The sequence below is a fragment of the Thamnophis sirtalis genome, unplaced genomic scaffold (assembly GCF_051295495.1).
Source record: "Thamnophis sirtalis isolate CommonGarterSnake01/CBP01778 unplaced genomic scaffold, rThaSir2_p1.2 scaffold_12, whole genome shotgun sequence".
Taxonomy (NCBI): Eukaryota; Metazoa; Chordata; class Lepidosauria; order Squamata; family Natricidae; genus Thamnophis; species Thamnophis sirtalis.
The window spans coordinates 34,764,255-34,782,080 of record NW_028261392.1 but is presented as its reverse complement, the minus strand read 5'-3'; the positions used below and the strand labels follow the sequence as shown (position 1 = coordinate 34,782,080).

General features: G+C 40.9%; 1 protein-coding gene across 1 annotated transcript in view; it reads right to left on the bottom strand.

Moving 5' to 3' along the window:
• Positions 1 to 17,826, bottom strand: part of LONRF2 (LON peptidase N-terminal domain and ring finger 2) — a 40,324-nt gene that overhangs the window by 11,298 nt on the left and 11,200 nt on the right. The window contains exons 2-8 of the mRNA XM_014067539.2: positions 12,644 to 12,762; positions 11,956 to 12,078; positions 11,090 to 11,251; positions 9,091 to 9,310; positions 8,237 to 8,336; positions 5,117 to 5,231; positions 4,190 to 4,311 (exon numbers count right to left, since the gene is read on the bottom strand). Coding sequence (XP_013923014.2) covers positions 4,190 to 4,311; positions 5,117 to 5,231; positions 8,237 to 8,336; positions 9,091 to 9,310; positions 11,090 to 11,251; positions 11,956 to 12,078; positions 12,644 to 12,762 — 961 coding nt within the window. The remainder of the gene's footprint in view (positions 1 to 4,189; positions 4,312 to 5,116; positions 5,232 to 8,236; positions 8,337 to 9,090; positions 9,311 to 11,089; positions 11,252 to 11,955; positions 12,079 to 12,643; positions 12,763 to 17,826) is intronic.

Below are 17,826 nucleotides of genomic sequence, written 5' to 3'. Positions count from 1 at the left end.
AGGCTCTGATCCACCGCCCCAGACTCGACGACGAAGCCTTGTTACCCAAGGAGGCCCGGCGAAAGGATACAAAGAGATCTTCCGAGTGGCAGAATGAAGCAGTGCGATCGATGTAGATCTTGAGGGCACGTCATACGTTAAGAGTGTGCCACTTACACTCCCTCTCATGATGAGAAGACGGGCAGAAATCAGGCAAGGTTAACTCTTGACCTCTGTGGAAGCAGCTATTCACCTTTGGTATGAATGTCGGGTCCAGTCTTAAAATGACTCCGTCTGGATGGAATACGCATAAGCCATGCCTGACTGAAAGGGCAGCCAAATCAGAAATGCATCTGGCAGATATTATAGCCACCAAAAACAACATCTTAAAGGACAACAGTTTCAAAGAAGTGGATCTCATAGGTTCAAAGGGCGAGGAAGTCAGAGCCTCTAGGATATGAGGCAAGTCCCAAGTTGGATACCTATGGATGGCAGGGGGACGCAGGTTGGATGCTCCATGGAGAAATCTCCAGATCAAGGGATGAGAAGGTAGATGGTCGGAGGCAAGGCCGTCTAGGACAGAAGCCAAAGCAGCCACCTGTCGGTGTAACATATTAGTGGTAATTGCCAGGGATTGCCACCATTTGAGGGACTGTAAGACTTGACTGGGAAGAGGAACCCAGAGAGGAGAGGGGAAGCATGAACCATTGAAGGGTCCTGCTGTGGAACCTGGCCCATGGGACAACTCCGAAACAAGACACCATCTTGCCCAAGACTTGGGAGAGAAGAAGAAGAAGGGATGCCTTGTGTAGGCGCAGCACCTTCCTGACAATTTCCTTCAGACTGAGAATGCGGTCGTTGGGCAGAAACACCCCTCCCTGCCATAGTGTCTATCAAGACCCCGAAGTGAAGAATGAGGTTGCTGGACAGAAACACCCCTCCCCACCACGGTGTCTATCAAGACCCCGAAGTGAAGAATGCGAGTGCTGGGAACGAGGTGACTCTTCTTGAGATTCACCCCGAACCCGTGATTCCACAGGGTGTGAATGGTGAGAGCGAGATCCCTTTCTGCGTGAGTCGGAGACCTGGATGACAAGAGGATGTAGTCCAGGTAACAGAGAATCCAACTGGAGATGACCTGATGTGGGCGGCTAGGGCAGCCAGCACCTTTGTGAATACCCTGGGGCCGAGGACAGTATGAACCGGAAGAGCTCGGTAGTGGAAGTACCTCCCCCCCAATAAGAGAAACGGAGATATTTTTGGTGGTCTATGAAGATGGGAATATGAAGGTAAGCTTCGGTCAAGTCTACCAACGTGAGGAAGTCACCTTTCCTGACTCCCTGCAGGATGGTGTGCAGAGAATGCATTTTGAACTGCTGGTAGACAATATGGCGGTTCAACGATTTTAGATCCAAAATTGCTCTCCATCTCCCAGAATTCTTCGGTACCACAAACAGGTGGGAATAAAAACCCTGCCCTTCTTGATGGGGAGGAACCGGTTGGATGGCCTGGATCTCCAACAGGTGCTGAATGGCCTGTTCCATCAGTGCCCTCTTGAGAGGACACCAAGAGACCGAGCATGGCATGAAGTGTTCCTGGGGGATGGAGAGGAATTCCAGCATGAGGCCAAATTTGTCAGCTTTGAGTATCCAATTGTCTGTTGTCGTCTCTTCCCAGCAGTGGGCAAAGAACGCCAGGCAGCCTCCGATCAGAAGAGAATCCAGATAGTCATTTTCGTCATGAAAATTGGCAGTTGCTTCCTCCATAGTAAGACTTCTTGGGGTGGGGGGGAAACGCTGTGCGTTTCTGTTAGATCTGTCCTGGTGAGATCCCTGTCTGGGAGTGTAGGACTGACGTTGCGGATGGGAGAATGATGCTCCCTGTCCGCCGGCCGAAAGGGCAAACTCCTGTAGTAAGGAGCGGGACGACTGTCCTGTTTTTCATAGATGGCTGAAAGGACCTTGTGCTTGTCTTTAGATCCCATGAGGTACGGATCCAAAGGGGTACCAAATAATTGGCTGCCACGGAAGGAAGAGGCTGCCAGGGCCACTTGGTACGGACATCCACCTGCCATGGCTTGAACCAAAGCAGACACCTGGCCGTGACTGAAGAGGCCATAGCTTTGGAAGCGAATCTGGCAGCATTAAGAGAAGAATCAGCCGCATATTCAATGGCTGCCCTAATCTCATTGAGGTCCCTATGCGATCTAGTGTCAGTAGGAGAAATGTGCTCCTGAAGCTGTTCAATCCAGATTAGGGCCGCTCTAGAGAAAAAGGAAGTGGCAATGGAGGCCCTAACAGCACAGACCCCTGCATAATAGTTTTTGACTAAGGTTTGGTCTAACCTTTTCTCCTCAGGCTTGAGGACCTCTTCAGGGGCTCCAGAGATCACAGCAGGGGATAAAAGTGCTGCAACCGGTGCGTCCATTGGGGGGGACTCGAGGAATTTGATGAGTTCTGGTGCAATATTATAAAGACGTTTGTCGAGGTTGGTTGGCTATGGACCCATGCCCGGGGACTCCCACTGCTTCTGGATCACGTTCAGGAAGATCTTGGGAACAAGGATCACCTCCTTTCCCACAGGAGATTCGGTGAATGGGATACTGGGACCCTCAGTTGTAGCCAGTTCTGCTGGTTTTTCCTGTGAAGTAGAAGCTGAAGCAGAAGGTGGCCTTAAGCAGTAGGGACTTAAAACGCTCAGTTTTAAATAATCCGGCAAAGGCTGGGGCATCCGGGGTGACCACTTCGTCGTCAGACAGATCTGAATCCCACAGATTATCTTGTTCACCACCGAGGCCTGAGAAGTAGAAGAAGAGGGACCAGGTTGTTGAGCAGCTGCAGAAGATTTATGCTTGTGGCTATGTGATGGAGCAGGTTGGGGGCGCTATTGTAGGCCAGCAGCCATCACCTGTTTGATGGTTTCAGCAATGATGGTTGCCACATCTGCAGGAGAGATGTACATGGCTTGGGGAATCCCTGAACCATGCGCCATAGGGAGGGAAGACTGCTCAAAGGTGCGTTCCCTATTGAGAGGGACATTAAAGAAATTGCATCTGTTGTCAGGTTCTACAGAAGAAGAGGACTCAGAAGATGACAATTCCCCATCTGAATCTGCCAGTGCAGGGCAAGGTCTCATGGGAGACAAGACAGGTGGATCTGAGGAGACAACCTGGAGACCCTCGGGAGGGCTGAGCAGTTAGAACTTGTTGTTTTTGGGCCCTCTGAAATTCTTTCTCAAGAGCCTTCTGCCTTCGCTCTTCTGCCCTGGTAGTGGCTTTAGAGACCTTGGGATTTATCCCTGAGGATGGAGCCTCTTTGGCTTGCCTCTTCCTACTTCGCCCCCGATGGCCCTGCCTCCTCTAATCCTCTATCTGCAGACATAGCTTGGTCAGTCATCTCCCCCGACATAAATCAAGCCACAATAAATCTAGGCAACAGTCTCACCTGTTTGATGGCCAGACGCTCCTGATCCAGTCTACCTGGAATGATCCTGGGTTGCTGGGCACTTGTAACGGTTGCAGCAGAGTTCGCGCCTTTTTTAAAGTGTCCAAAATGGCCGACTTTTTTTTCTTCCGAGGCTTTTCCAAGCCTCAAAATGGTCGCCACTATCTTCGCAGACTTTTCCGACCCACAAAATGGCCACTGACACTCAAAGTGGCCGGGCGCTCCACAGAATGGAACTGCTGCATGCGAAAGGGCTGGTCACACGTCTCTTTGAGTGCCCAGAGTCCAGGAGTGCCTTGGAGAAACAGCTACAGAGCCGTAGCTCATGAGCTGGCCGATCCAACTGCAAGGCAGGCTTCCTGAGTGAACTTGTGGCCGCAGGCAGTCAGAATGGCTGAAGAGAGGCAGTCTGGAAGCAGTTTTGAATTTACCTCCAATTTGGTCAGAAGAAAAAAATGATTTAAAAAGCCAATTTAAAGGAAAAAACTTTGTAAAAAAATTGCCAATTAATGGCGATTTTAATTAATGGAGAGATTAATTCTCACTGCTAGTCTGGTTGGGCTGAGTCTGAATTGGGGAGGAGCCACAAGGACCTGATGACATCATAAGTGTAGACTCAATCCAATTGTTTACTGGACGGAGTAAACCCAGTCTGGCTGCTGTCTCCACGATCACAGAAGAATTATAAATATTATGAAAATATACACATTATTTAATCAATGCACTTAATTTTACTAATATTCTCTTTATAAATGAACATCACTTACTTTGATAATTCCTTCATTTCTTCTTCATAAACCTTTTTCCTTTCAGATAATTCTTCTGGAAAGTAGCGAACTATTAATTCTTCAGTAAGGATGGTCTTTTTGTAAGTTCGACTTGCTAAAAACTATAAAGGGAATTTAAGAATCCACGTTATTCAGTTCTAGCTATTCTACTAATCAGTAATTAAACTGGCCTCGAGAATAGAATGGGTAAAGTAAATGTTTTTATGTTTTAACACCTTAAAATGGAATCAGGAATTTGCACAGAATACTACAGTCAAGCACTTAAAACCAAAACTACTAAATCGCTACTGTATTTAGCAGTTCACTGTTATGGTTTTAAGTGGCTATAATAAGCACATAAGAGTGGCCATTTAATTATTCTACACTGCTTCTTCAGAAAATATCTCTGAAATATATAGCAGTGTTTCCCATCCTTGGGCACTTGAAGATATGTAGACTTCAACTCTTGGAATTCTCTATCCATCTAGGGAATTCTGGGAATTGAAGTTCACACATCAAGTGCCCAAGGTTGCACAATACTGTATTGAGGTGATGCAAAAGAAAGCTACCCTTTTTATTCTTGTTTGGCAAGAATTTAAATATATGTGAAGTCAAACATCACATACATTTAAATACTACCTATCTGTATTAGGGCGAGTCACATATGTTCACTCTTCATTTCAGGACACGAGAATCAGCAGGATTCTAATTTTCACATGGAATTTTGATTTTCAAGCATTAAATTGGCTTACTGAACTTTTGTATTGCACCCTTTAAAAAAAACATTCTGAAGCCCTCTCCAAAATTCAGATCAATTCTCCCCTTTTTTTTGGAGGTGGTTTAAGGGTGTAAATGGGCCCTTAAAGGTTCAAGAAACACAAGCCTTTTATTTAAGCAGCTTTTGGAAATGGGATGAGGAAGACTTACATCTGAGAGCTTTTCTTTACAAAGCGGACAGTGAGGATTATGATCCAGACAACGTTCAAGGCATTTGAGGCAGAACGTATGCCCACAAGGAGTAGTGACAGGCTCGTAGAATAACCTGAAAAAGACATGAAAATAACAATTTCATATATCCGTTCATCTGTATATCTTGAATGAGTGTACAAAATATTTTACATTGAAACTGTCTTGAATTCTAAATGCATTGCTTTTCATGATTATTTCAAAAATAATAATAATGCTTCTTCTACCTTGCAACATAAAAGCATTTGTAACAGTTTTTGGAATTTGGAACTCTAAAATCAACGATTTAAAAGCATTTTGCATAACACCACAGATGTTGCATAATACCACATATCATGTATGTAATCTGCTCTTGAAATGTACAGTATGAGGTATTATCATATACCCATCACACAATTAGCCCATTCTTACTAAAGAAAAGCTTATTTCTGAAGTTATGACATAGAACTCTTTCATTCATTTTCAAAAACTGTTTCTGAGCACAATTATGTAAGAAAAATGATGAATTCTTACTATAAAATTATTTAATAAATTAGCATACTGTATATCTCTTCAGAGCTCACAGCAGCTTTCATTACAACATAACAAATTATAAAATGTTCATCAAGCAAAAAATTCTACCATAATGCATCAAGAAATAATCAACAAAATCAAATAACAATATCAAAAGCAACATAAAATATGAACAGCATAGAAGATTATTTTGCTGTAATTTCATGGAGACAGACAGACAGACACACACACATATAATTTCCTAGCAACAGAGAATGGACATTTGGTTTTTTTGGGAGTGGAATTGTTTGGGGTTTTTTCATCTATTAACCTAAGCAAACAGTGCCTATAAGAAAATTACAATATTAAAATTGTATGACTGTAATGTGTCATCGCATGGATACTATGACTTACATACTTATATCATGATGTCTGACACAAGAACATAAATGAGAGCCTATATCAGGACCTATCTCGTGGCAATACGGGTGGCAAAATGTGCGCATTTTTCCACTCTTATTGCATCCGCCGAATCGCGCCCAGCCGCCTTGTTTAGAATAGCCCGCTCCCTTTTGAAAGGAAGGGATGTGGATGACCCTTTACAAGGTAGAGCTGAGGAATTTGTTCAGTTTCTGACGGATAAAGTCGCTCGGATTCGGACGGACCTGGACTCCAATTGCACGGTACCAGCCGAGGTACCGGGGGAAGGTCTTGAGCGGATTTTATGGAGCGAGTTTCAACTTGTCGCTCCTGAAGAAGTGGACAAGGCCATGGGAGCGGTGAGTGCCTCCACCTATATACTGGACCCGTGCCCCTCCTGGCTGGTCTCGACCAGTAGGGAGGTGACACGTGGCTGGCTCCAGACGATAGTTAACACCTCTCTCCGGGAGGGATCCTTCCCGCACCTCCTAAAGGATGCGGTGGTGAGACCCTTCCTGAAGAAATCTTCTCTGGACCCTGCCATTTTGAACAACTATCGTCCAGTCTCCAACCTCCCCTTTGTAGGGAAGGCTGTTGAGAAGGTGGTGGCCTTTCAACTCCGACAGTCCTTGGATGAAACTGATTATCTGGATTCCTTTCAGTCGGGTTTCAGGCCTGGTTACAGCACGGAAACTGCTTTGGTCGCGCTGATTGATGATCTCTGGCGAGCCAGGGATAGAGGTCACTCCTCTATCCTTGTGCTTCTTGACCTCTCAGCGGCCTTCGATACCATTGACCATGGTATCCTTCTGCGACGGTTGCGAGAGGTGGGAGTGGGAAGCACCGTTCTACGGTGGTTCTCCTCCTACCTCTCGGACAGGTCGCAGTGTTGGTTGGAGGGCAGAGATTGACCCCTAGGCCCCTCAATTATGGGGTGCCGCAGGGTTCGGTCCTGTCCCCCCTCCTATTTAATATCTACATGAAGCCGCTGGGTGAGATCATACGCCGGCACGGGATCAAATACCACCAATACGCGGACGATACTCAACTGTATCTGTCCACCCCTGCCAACTCAGCGAAGTGGTAGAAGTGATGGGCCAGTGCCTGGAGGCTGTCAGAGTTTGGATGGGAACGAACAAGCTTGCACTCAATCCCGACAAGACTGAGTGGCTATTGATGCTCTCTCCCAAGAATGGTCCAGCTATTCCATCTCTTAACCTGGGGGGTGAACTATACGCCCCTCAGAGAGGGCTCGCAATCTGGGAGTCCTCCTGGATCCGCAGCTGACGCTAGAACATCATTTGTCAGCTGTGACTAGGGGGGCCTTTGCCTAGGTTCGCCTGGTGCACCAGTTGCAACCCTATCTGGACCAGGAGGCCCTTCGGATGGTCACTCACGCCCTCGTCATCTCAAGACTGGATTACTGTAACGCGCTCTACATGGGGTTGCCCTTGAAGAGTGTTCGAAGACTTCAGTTAGTTCAGAATGCACCAGCGCGAGCGATTGTGGGTGTACCTAGGTACACCCACGTTACACCTATCCTCCGCGAGCTGCACTGGCTTCCCATTGGTCTCCGGACACGCTTCAAGGTGCTAGTCGTTACTTTTAAAGCCCTACATGGTATAGGACCTGGCTACCTGAGAGACCACCTCCTGCCATTTACCTCCCAGAGACCCATGAGATCTCACAGATTGGCCTCCTCCGGATTCCATCTGGCGGTCAATGTCGGCTCGCAACTTCCTGGGGGAGGGCCTTTTCTGTAGCTGCTCCGGCCCTATGGAACGATCTTCCCGTGGAGATCCGGACCCTTACTACCCTTCCGGCCTTCTACAAAGCGACCAAGACCTGGCTGTTCCGGCAGGCCTGGGGCTGTTGATTTATCCAGCCCCATCCTAAGTTATGAATGTTGTGGTATTTTAATGTTGTTTTTAATTTTTTATGCCCCCCGTCCCTTTTTATCTGTAAGCCGCCCTGAGTCTCTTGAGAGTGGGCGGCATACAAACCCAATAAATGATAAATGAATGAAATGATGATAAATCATGGAATTTATGTGGTGATAAATCCGGCTTCAGTCTACTTATTTTCTACGTCCAGAGAAATAAGATACACGCAACTGCTGCTGAAATTTAAATCCTATAGAATAAGACATTTTGTGCAGCTTGTTAATACCTCATACAAAGGGAACACTCAAAGTCAGATGGATCCATAAGATTTGTAGGAATCTCTTTTATGGGAAGGGAAGCTGAGTTTCCACAAGCAGCATCTCCATCTTAAAATAAAAAAAGAACATTTGAAATAAATGACTCCTTTTCTGAACAATCTCAATAGATAATTCAAAATATCAAAAAAGGAGGAGGAAGAGGCTGTAACAGGTCTTTCAAAAACTAATAATTTCCAGTGAGTTCTAAAATGATCAGACAGGGACACAGGACTAAACACTCTGCATTTCTGAAGAATTAAAATGAGTACAAATATTCAATTCAACTTTTGTTCTGAAAAATTAAAGAAAGATTCCAGACATTCAACTGGAAAGTTTCATCTTAGTCTATGCTGACAAAATACCACAACTATTCCCTTCTATAAGAAATCTGCTATTTAGAGCAAAGAAAACAAAGTGATGTTTTGCAACGTTTTCCCCCTTCACGGAGGTGGGGTGATTATGGCCTACGTGTGACGCATCTGGCCTGCGGGCCGCCAGTTTGACACCCCTGTTCTAGTCTATCCTAATCATTATAACTTGTTTTATTCTTTACAACTGCAAGAACAACAAATGTCACATTTGTTTCATTTAAAGTTATAACATATTGTTATTACTGATTGTTGAAATGATTTATGTTTTTCCTTACACAAAATACTGAGCAATTTAACTTATTCAGTTTAAAATAGGAATTGCTAGATTGACTTTGGCAAAATATTCCATAACTAGCAAAAAGATTCAAAATTGTAGTTTTTTTCCTCTAAAATAAAAACAACAAGCAATAACAAAAAACAAAATTGAGAGCATGTAAGCGGCTGCAACAGACCTTTTCTATGAATTTTGCTAGGAACATCCAGATTCTGAAAGTCTCTCCCATCAGCAGAAAATTTTCTTTTCAAGTTTGCACTGGGTAGGCTGGAGAGGACTTTTCCTAATGTTTTCGTATTCTCTTCAAAGTAGAAATCATGATGGGAAATTGAAGAATCAATACAGTGATAGACATCATTCTCTTGGGAAGGATTTCTTGTTAACCTCAACATGGCCTCCTACAATAAAAACATTTGGTTATATATAAATAAATAAAGTCAAAAATATGTCTTTGTTTATCATAGCCATGACTGAAAACTAACAGTTTGGCAACCTGTTACATGACTTCTGCTGGGACTGCTTTTATCAACTCTATTATTTTTATATCATGTAAATAATAATAAATAATATGGATAGCCTATATGGGTATTTCAGAAACTAAGTGAATCAGCTGCTCTCGTAAAGCTTTCTCTACATACTTTACCTGAACACAAAGGATGGACTATATTTTCATACAGTTTTTTTAGAATTATGGTTTCAACATAAAGCATAATTACCAAGTATGTACTTAAATTAGGACTTAACGATGGCTGAGGTTCTCATTTCCTTAAATTTTGTCAAACATCCATGAGATTTCAAAAATGTATAATATAGGGAGATAGGATAGCTTCCACGGTTGCAATGGGAACCTAGTGCTCACAGCTAATGTCTGATTTTAAAAACAGCTCTCCACATATGAAAATTTTAACTTATATTAAATCATAATCATTTTTATATAATACATCAATGTTGATAATTTTACTAACCAGTCACTACTTTTAGTTTCCATTCCATTCCATTCCTAATCAGTTTTTTTTGGAAAGCTACCATAGTTTTCAGAGTATAAGACTCTTTTCCCTCAAAAAAGAGGCTGAAAATCTGGGTGCATCTTATACATTGAATACAGCATTTTTTGCCTCCCGAAGCCCCGCCCTTTAACCAAAATGACCCTTATGGAGGCTTTCAGAGAGCTCCTGGGGGCTGGGGAGGGCAGAAATGAGAAAAAAATGGGCTGTTTCCCTCCCCCCCAGCCCCCAGCAGCACTCTATAAGCCTCCATAAGGCTATGCATGCAATTTCTTTGACCGAAAACGGGCCCATTTTCATGATCAATGGGCTGGTTTTTTGCCCCCCCCCCCAGGAGCACTCTGCAAGTCCCCCCAAGACTATTCATGCCTTTAAAAAAAACGGGCCCGTTTTCACAAAAAACAGGCGGTTTTTTTTATGGAGGTTTGCAAAGTGCAAAAACTTTTTTCCCTTTTGGAAAGCTGTTTAACTGATTAATGAGAATTACACTGATCTAGTGCTGTGCCAGTAGAAACAAAGTCTTAGGTGCTACAGATTGTCAGCAATTTCCTTCTTCAGCACATGGATAAATATACCTGGAAACATCTACCTACCTACCTACCTACTCTCTCTCTCTCCCCCATCTACCAACCTACTCTCTCTCTCTCTCTCTCTCTCTCTCTCTCCTGTATTTCTCTCTGTATCCCTCTACCTACCAACCTACCTACTTTCTCCCTACCTATCTACTGTATTTCTCTCTATATATATATCTCCATTTCTCTATCCCTCTACCTACCTACCTACCTACCTACCTACCTACCTACCTACCCCCTCTCTCTCCCTACCTACCTACTGCATTTCTCTCTATTTCTCTCTCTATATATATCCGTTTATCTACCTTCTACCTACCTAACCACTCTCTCTTTCTCACTACCTACTGTATTTCTCTCTCTTTCTCTCCCTCTCTCTCCCTCTATCTACCTACCTACTTTTATTTGCCTCTTCAAATCCTTGGTGCGTCTTATACTCTGGGCTGTCTTATACTCTGAAAAATACAGTATGTCCTTCCCAAACTAAATTAAAACTAAAGCTAAAATTAAATTAGATAATAGTACACTTCTGAATATAATGCTGACTATATAAAATGCCATATATAATGCCCTGAAATAAAGATCAGACCCGCGTGTTAAGTACCTTTGAGCTCTCTGCTGTTGGCCCATCTTCACTAGAAGACTGTGTATTTATGCTACTTAGAAATGCAGGTTTCAATCTTGTGTAAAAGGGCCGATTACAAAAAGGTGTTGTTAAACTATCAGGAACATTTTCAAATGCTGGAAAAAACATCTCACACATTATCTAGATAAAAAAAAAATAGAAATATCATAAAATTCAGCTCATACATAAAGGATTTCACATTCATATGCAATCATTTGCCAAACTGTTGTCCTCTCCACTATCCAACTAAGAAAAATGAAAACAAGACCAATAAATGTAGAATCATTTCAAATGTCATGATACTTCCTAGTTGGAAGTTTATTCATGGTTGAATGATGCTTGAAGGCTGACAAATGCAGATTAATAATTATGTGAATATCTAATTCACTGGCTACTTTATTTACTTATTTATTTTTTATTATGCATTTATTATTTTTATGAATAACTCAAGATGGTGAGCATACTTTTTCCTTCCTCCTATTTTCCCAACAACTCACCCCAACTGAGGTGAGTTGAGAAAAAGTGATTGACTCAAAGTCACCCAGTCACCAGTTAGACTAAATTATATTAATTAGAATTTTCATGTTACTATGTTAAATATTAACATTTGTTTTGATATTTAAAAAAATCACCCTAATATTTAGTTTACCCAATAGCTTTGATTTTCGTTTAGCAAATCACTGGCTTTCAGTGAGCAAAAAGCAGAATTAAAAAAATGAATAATTAAACAATTAATGCTTACAACTTCTACTTTACATGAGTCAGATTACATAGCTATAGAGGCTAAAAACTAAGTACATAAAAGTGTCATGTTTTGATTATGGATGAAAAGTATAATATTCTACCTTTTGGGCTTCCATCTTCATTGAGTTCCACTCAGGGTTTAAGGCAACACAATAAAGAAATTCCTTCAATGCTTCTTCAATCCTTCCTAATCCAGAAAGAGCTTGTGCTTTGACATAATGACCCTGCATGCAGAGAAAGAAAGAAAGAAAGAAAGAAAGAAAGAAAGAAAGAAAGAAAGAAAGAAAAGGAAGGAAGGAAGGAAGGAAGGAGATAAGGAGTTAAAGCTTTGTGATTTCAAGAAATATCAGCTAAAGTATGTTTACCTCTTGGGCATGACGGTATTTCAAAACAGAACAGAAAACAAAGGTAAAAAACAAAGGTGCAAAGGGAAACATTGATGGATGCAAATTTTAATCCCACATGATAAATTTAAGTGTAGGAAATGCATCTAAGTCAAACAACTAGGCCGTGCACACTTTGAAAAATTACAGAAGGGAATAAAAAGTAATGCTGCAATTATTTTGAATATCATTTAATGCCTCTTACATATTTTTAAAGACAGTATGTATACCCAAAGAATTGAGGGCAGCTAGTGAAAAGCCAGTTTTGTGTAATGGTTAAGGCACCAAGGTAGAAACCTTCACTGAAGAGATTTAAATTATACATGATAAATAATTCCTGTTTCTTATATGCAAAGAGATATTTTGTTTTTTTTCTTAACTGCCAACTTGCAAACAGATACTGTACCTTAGGCCAATGGCGTTTATTCTGACACAGTATTTCTGCATCATGAAGGGCTTTTTGATAATTCTTCATAGCTATACAAAGTTCTGCCCGCTGTGCTATTAACCAACATTTACAAGAAGCTGGAACACAAGAAGAAAGTGTGTAAATGACAAAGGATGACTTTCTGAAACTGTAATTAACTAAATATTAGCTACTCATTCTTTTGTAACAAAAATGCCGACAAATGAAGTAATATGAACAAATGTGTATGTTACTAAAACTGTACTTGATTGAGTAAAAACAGCTTGCAAAATTAAAATCCATACCATGTGTATGATAATATAAATAAATATAAATATAACCAATGCAATACAATCTGGTCATATGGTGCTTTTGGTTTAAGGCCAAAGAAGGAATGTTGAAGCACAGAACATGAATACATACTGACCTGCAATTTCTTAAATCAAACAACTTTTTTGTCAGGGTGCCATGACGACTATAGGAAATAGCCACATAATCTGGGAAAGGATGTGGCTATTTTATAAATTGCACACAAATGCCAGATTCAAATCCTTGTAGCACCAAATAGCCTTTTTTTGCTTTCAAATATAAAGCAGTTTCTTGTCTTATAGCATACTGCATTTTAAAAAAATAACTAGTTCATTCAAACGAGTCAGTTCATTCTTTATTACTTATAAACTTCCCAACACATTCAGGCATACAGCGGTTTCCAACATTAGTCACAAGAGGTGCTTCAAGACTTGCAGGAGTCAGCCTTTCCTTTTTTCAGGCTTTAATGTGAACATTTAATACACAACTGATCTAAAATGTTTAAAAAATAATGATCAATGAAAGTTGGAAAACAATTTTTTAAGTCATGGATGCTATTACTGGAAATGCTGAAATAAGGCCCTATCCAGGAATATTAGTATGTTGTTCTTGAAACAGAAGGAATATACATCTAGAAAAAGGTTTTGTATCATATTTCATTGCTTTCAGCCTCTCCATTTCAACTATGTTTTACCATCTTCCAATTCAGTAATGCCCTCATTTAGGAAAGACCCACTGGGATCTTACCTAACCTACAAAACAACAATGCAAATGTGGCCTACATATTATGATCAATGACATCACAAGCCACTTAGAAATCTAAATGAATCAGAACATCTTAAGCTGTTAGTAATACATCCATGATAGAAGTGATAATAGCCTTCCCCAATTATAAATCACTTCCATTTCATTTAGTACAGAAAGTTAAGTCCAGGGTATGATTTATTTCATAAGACAATGAGTCAGGTTCTTGTGTAACAAGGAGATTCTAGATTTTTTAATTTAAATGTTGCTATCTTTTATCAAAAGGCAAATAAATGGATCTATGCACTGTGTGAATAATACTTCTCAATCTTAACAGGTGATACCATTTCTGCCTGGTTGGGCATCAAGCAAACTCATGCCTATTCATGTATCATGTATCCACACTTATTCATATATCCTTACTCATTAGGTCTCTTGTTGTAATAGCATTTCATCAATTCTAGGTTCTCTTGTTGCCATATATGATCTGTTCCAGGAGCCCAAATGTTGTCAGATTGGCTTGCTTCCCCAAAATCTGACATGAACCTGTTAATTTAAGTGATGTCCAAGTTGTCACAACTCTGCTAGTTCATGTCACTCTTATATTCGACATATGCAAATGAAACATTAGGGGAATTTTATCCAAGGACTTTTATTAGTTAGATAGTTACCAGCCAGAATTTCAATCCTTGGTTTTCCATGTCAAAGGCAATGCTCTAATCACTACAATATATATACCACACATACACACACACACACACAATCAATCTGGAATTCCTTCACCGGTAATATGTTCTTATGGTTAAGCTACATTGGGAATTTATTAATCAGACTGGGGACACACACATACACACTCTTTGTAACTAGAGAAAGCTGATCTACCAACCAACAGTTAAGTTATGCTTCTTTCAAAGTGTATTCATCCTAGCCCATTCCTGTGTGCATTGTGTTAATTCTGTACAGAGATAAAAGATAAATGGCTAATATATTTTTTTTTCATTTTCAACATTAACTTAAATGCTTGATATTGAAACAAATATGATGAAATCATGCTCTGGCAAAGTGGTTACAATCTAAATTATGCAACACAATCAGCAGCATAGAGAAAAACAAACTGTCACATACAGGCAGTCCTTGAGATACAACCACAATTGAGACTAGAGTTTGGGTTGCTAAGCAAGATGATGAGTCACACCCAATTTTACAACCTATTTGTGGTGGCTGTTAAGTGTATCACTGCAGTTAAGTGAATCATGTGGTTGTTAATTTATTATGGCTTCCCCCACTGACTTTGCTTGTTGGAAGTTAGCTGGGAAGATTGCAAATCGTGATCACATGACTCCAGGAGGCTGCAACCATTATAAATACATCTTGAATGCCAGGAACCCAAATTTTGATCATGGGGATGTTGTGAGGTTGTGAGAGAAACAATTATAAGTCACCTTTTCAGTGTTGTTGAAACTTTGAATGGTCACTAAACAAATGGTTATAAATCAAGGACTCCCTGCAATTATAATATTTTGTCCCGCCTAATACCCTAATATGGACATTTCCCAAGATGTGACTACTTCCCAATATACCATCTGGCCAAATCATATTAAACTAACCTAGAATAGGAAAGCACCAGGAACCCCAGAGTTATATCTGGACATACAAAGAATAACAATATAGAAATTATTGTGGATGAAAGCAACTGCAAACAATACCACCAAGAAAACTACTAGGCTTGTGCCTGAACTGACTAGGAGCTGGGGATGACATAAAGATCACGTTATCTTTACTTTCAGACTTTAATAGTTGAGGTCAATTTAAATTAGTCTTCCTCAACTTGCTAGCCTGTGGTTGGCCAGATTGAAGATGATGGTAATTGAACAGCACCAAATTGGGGAAAGTTGATTTAAAGTCTATGCCTAAAAAGTCTGTTTAATAATACATACAGTTAATGCTATGGAAAGCAATAAAATAAAATATGTGCAATGAGCATTAATATTAAAGTGTGTCAATAATGCAACCTCAGCTCAAGCAATATGGTTAGAAATATTTATATCCCGGATTTCCGTTAATGATGATAATGACTCATAAAAACCTTTTTTAAAGTCTAAGTGACCTAGAAGAAAAGCCATCATCCATTCTTGCTAAATATTAAAAATATGAGCTGCATACTGTTAGTTAATTGTCTGAACTCTATATATCTCAGAAACATTTTCAAGTCAGAGTTAAGAGATCATAAGTTTGGTTCAGTAAAGAAACCATCAAGAAAGAAGGAACTGTGAGATAAAACAACTGTGAAAGCACAGTTCCTATGCTTACTTTTTTTTTAGTCTGTATGAAGAAAAGGACTGAATTGTACTGAGAAAATGAAACAGTGTTAGTAAAACAAAGTGAAGCTTGTTTTTTGGTGAAAGGGGTGTACATTCTTCCTGAATGTCTATTAAATAAATTACAGTATACAATCCCCAGTGACTTATGTAATTCATGTAATGATGTTTATGTAATTCATGTACTGTAATGATGTTTATGTAATTCATGCAATGATGTTATGTAATTCATGTAGTGATGATGAAAATTTAGACATTTTTTTCCCACAAAAATGAAAATTTACACAAAAGTTGCCTTCAGGTCATTCATAAAACAATATCTTGCAAATGACAGAAATTGACACAAATAAGGTACATCTTAGTGGGATTATTAAATAGATTGTAAGATTTCTGCTTTTAAATCTAGATTACTTTGGCTCTAAAGATGATGTTCACTTTTTTGGAGGGTGGATGTCCAGACAGTAATTTGTCTGATGCAACTGAAGTCCAATAGATAGTTTGCTCACTAGCATATTCTATTGACCTAACTTGAGATTCAGATGGTTGGGTTTAGTTCTCCTCTTCACTTGGATGTTCTCCCAGCCTTGAGTCTTGTAAAATAATTACTTGTTGTACCTGGTTACTGGGAATACAAATGCTGGACAGCACTTCACAATTTAAGAAGGCAATCTTACAAGGTTCTATTCAGAGGTACCACAGAATCTACTGTCACTTTGAGCCATCTATCTTTCTCTGAAATCCTTACATAGACTCTTTGTACCTCCTTTTTTGGAGACTGGCTAGTTTATGGAATCATGAAATTGTAATCTGAGAGAATTATGGTAGTGGTGGTAATGGAAGTAGAATCCTTGTAATATTGCTGCCTTCCTTCCCACTGGTTCCTTCTTTCCAGTAATGTCAATGGTAAATATTCTAATTACAATGTACTAAAAAGGTGGATAAAGAGTTGGTGGCTCTTTTGTCAGAATACTGCATCCTTGGACATATAGAATTGGGGGAGACAAGTAGGGAAGGGGAATAGAAATATAGCCCACCCCCCAATATTCAGCACATACCTGTAGCAATAACTCACAATGTAAGACCCCAATTAGTTACTAAGTTTATATTAAAATGATTGGAAAAAGAGTCATCATAACAAAAAATTAAATTGCTTCATAAAAATGTGAGCTACTGACAGTCTCTAGGTAACTAGACACCCACTGCATGATACTTTCTTCTACATGTCTTCTAACTATAAAAATCAATTTCAGAGAAACAAATGTGATGCTTTTGGAAAGGAAAAGGATAATTGCTTCCTTTCTAAATGATGTGCCATTTCATTTCAAATATATTTCTTATGCCCCTGATAATGGTCAGCTAGTCGTGGCACGACAAATCCGCGCTTGTCAACATAGCGGTGATTAAACCGCGTCGCTAAAGCCGTGATGTCATCACCGCGCGTCATCACCGCCGCGACAACAGCGCGGCGACAGAAAGGCAGTGATGAAGGGCTCCATTGCTTGGGCCAACCAGCCAGCCAGCCCGCCCCTCCCTCAAGGCCAAAGAAGCCAGTGGCATCTCCTTGGCTGAGGCTGGCCTTGCAAGTCCTTTCCGCAGCTGGCTCTGGGCAGGCAGCCCGGCCCTTCTCTTGCAGGCACCGGCCTTCAGCCCTCCCCCGCTCTTTCCGAGGGCCTGAGCGGGTGGGGCGGGGCGGCCGGTGAGCGCCCAACAGGCTTCAGTTGGTTGGGGAGTCGCTGCTCACGCCAAGCGGAGACTCCAAAGTTGCAAGTTGTGCAAGTTCAGCCACCAAGTTCCGCGGAGGCAGCCCAGTCT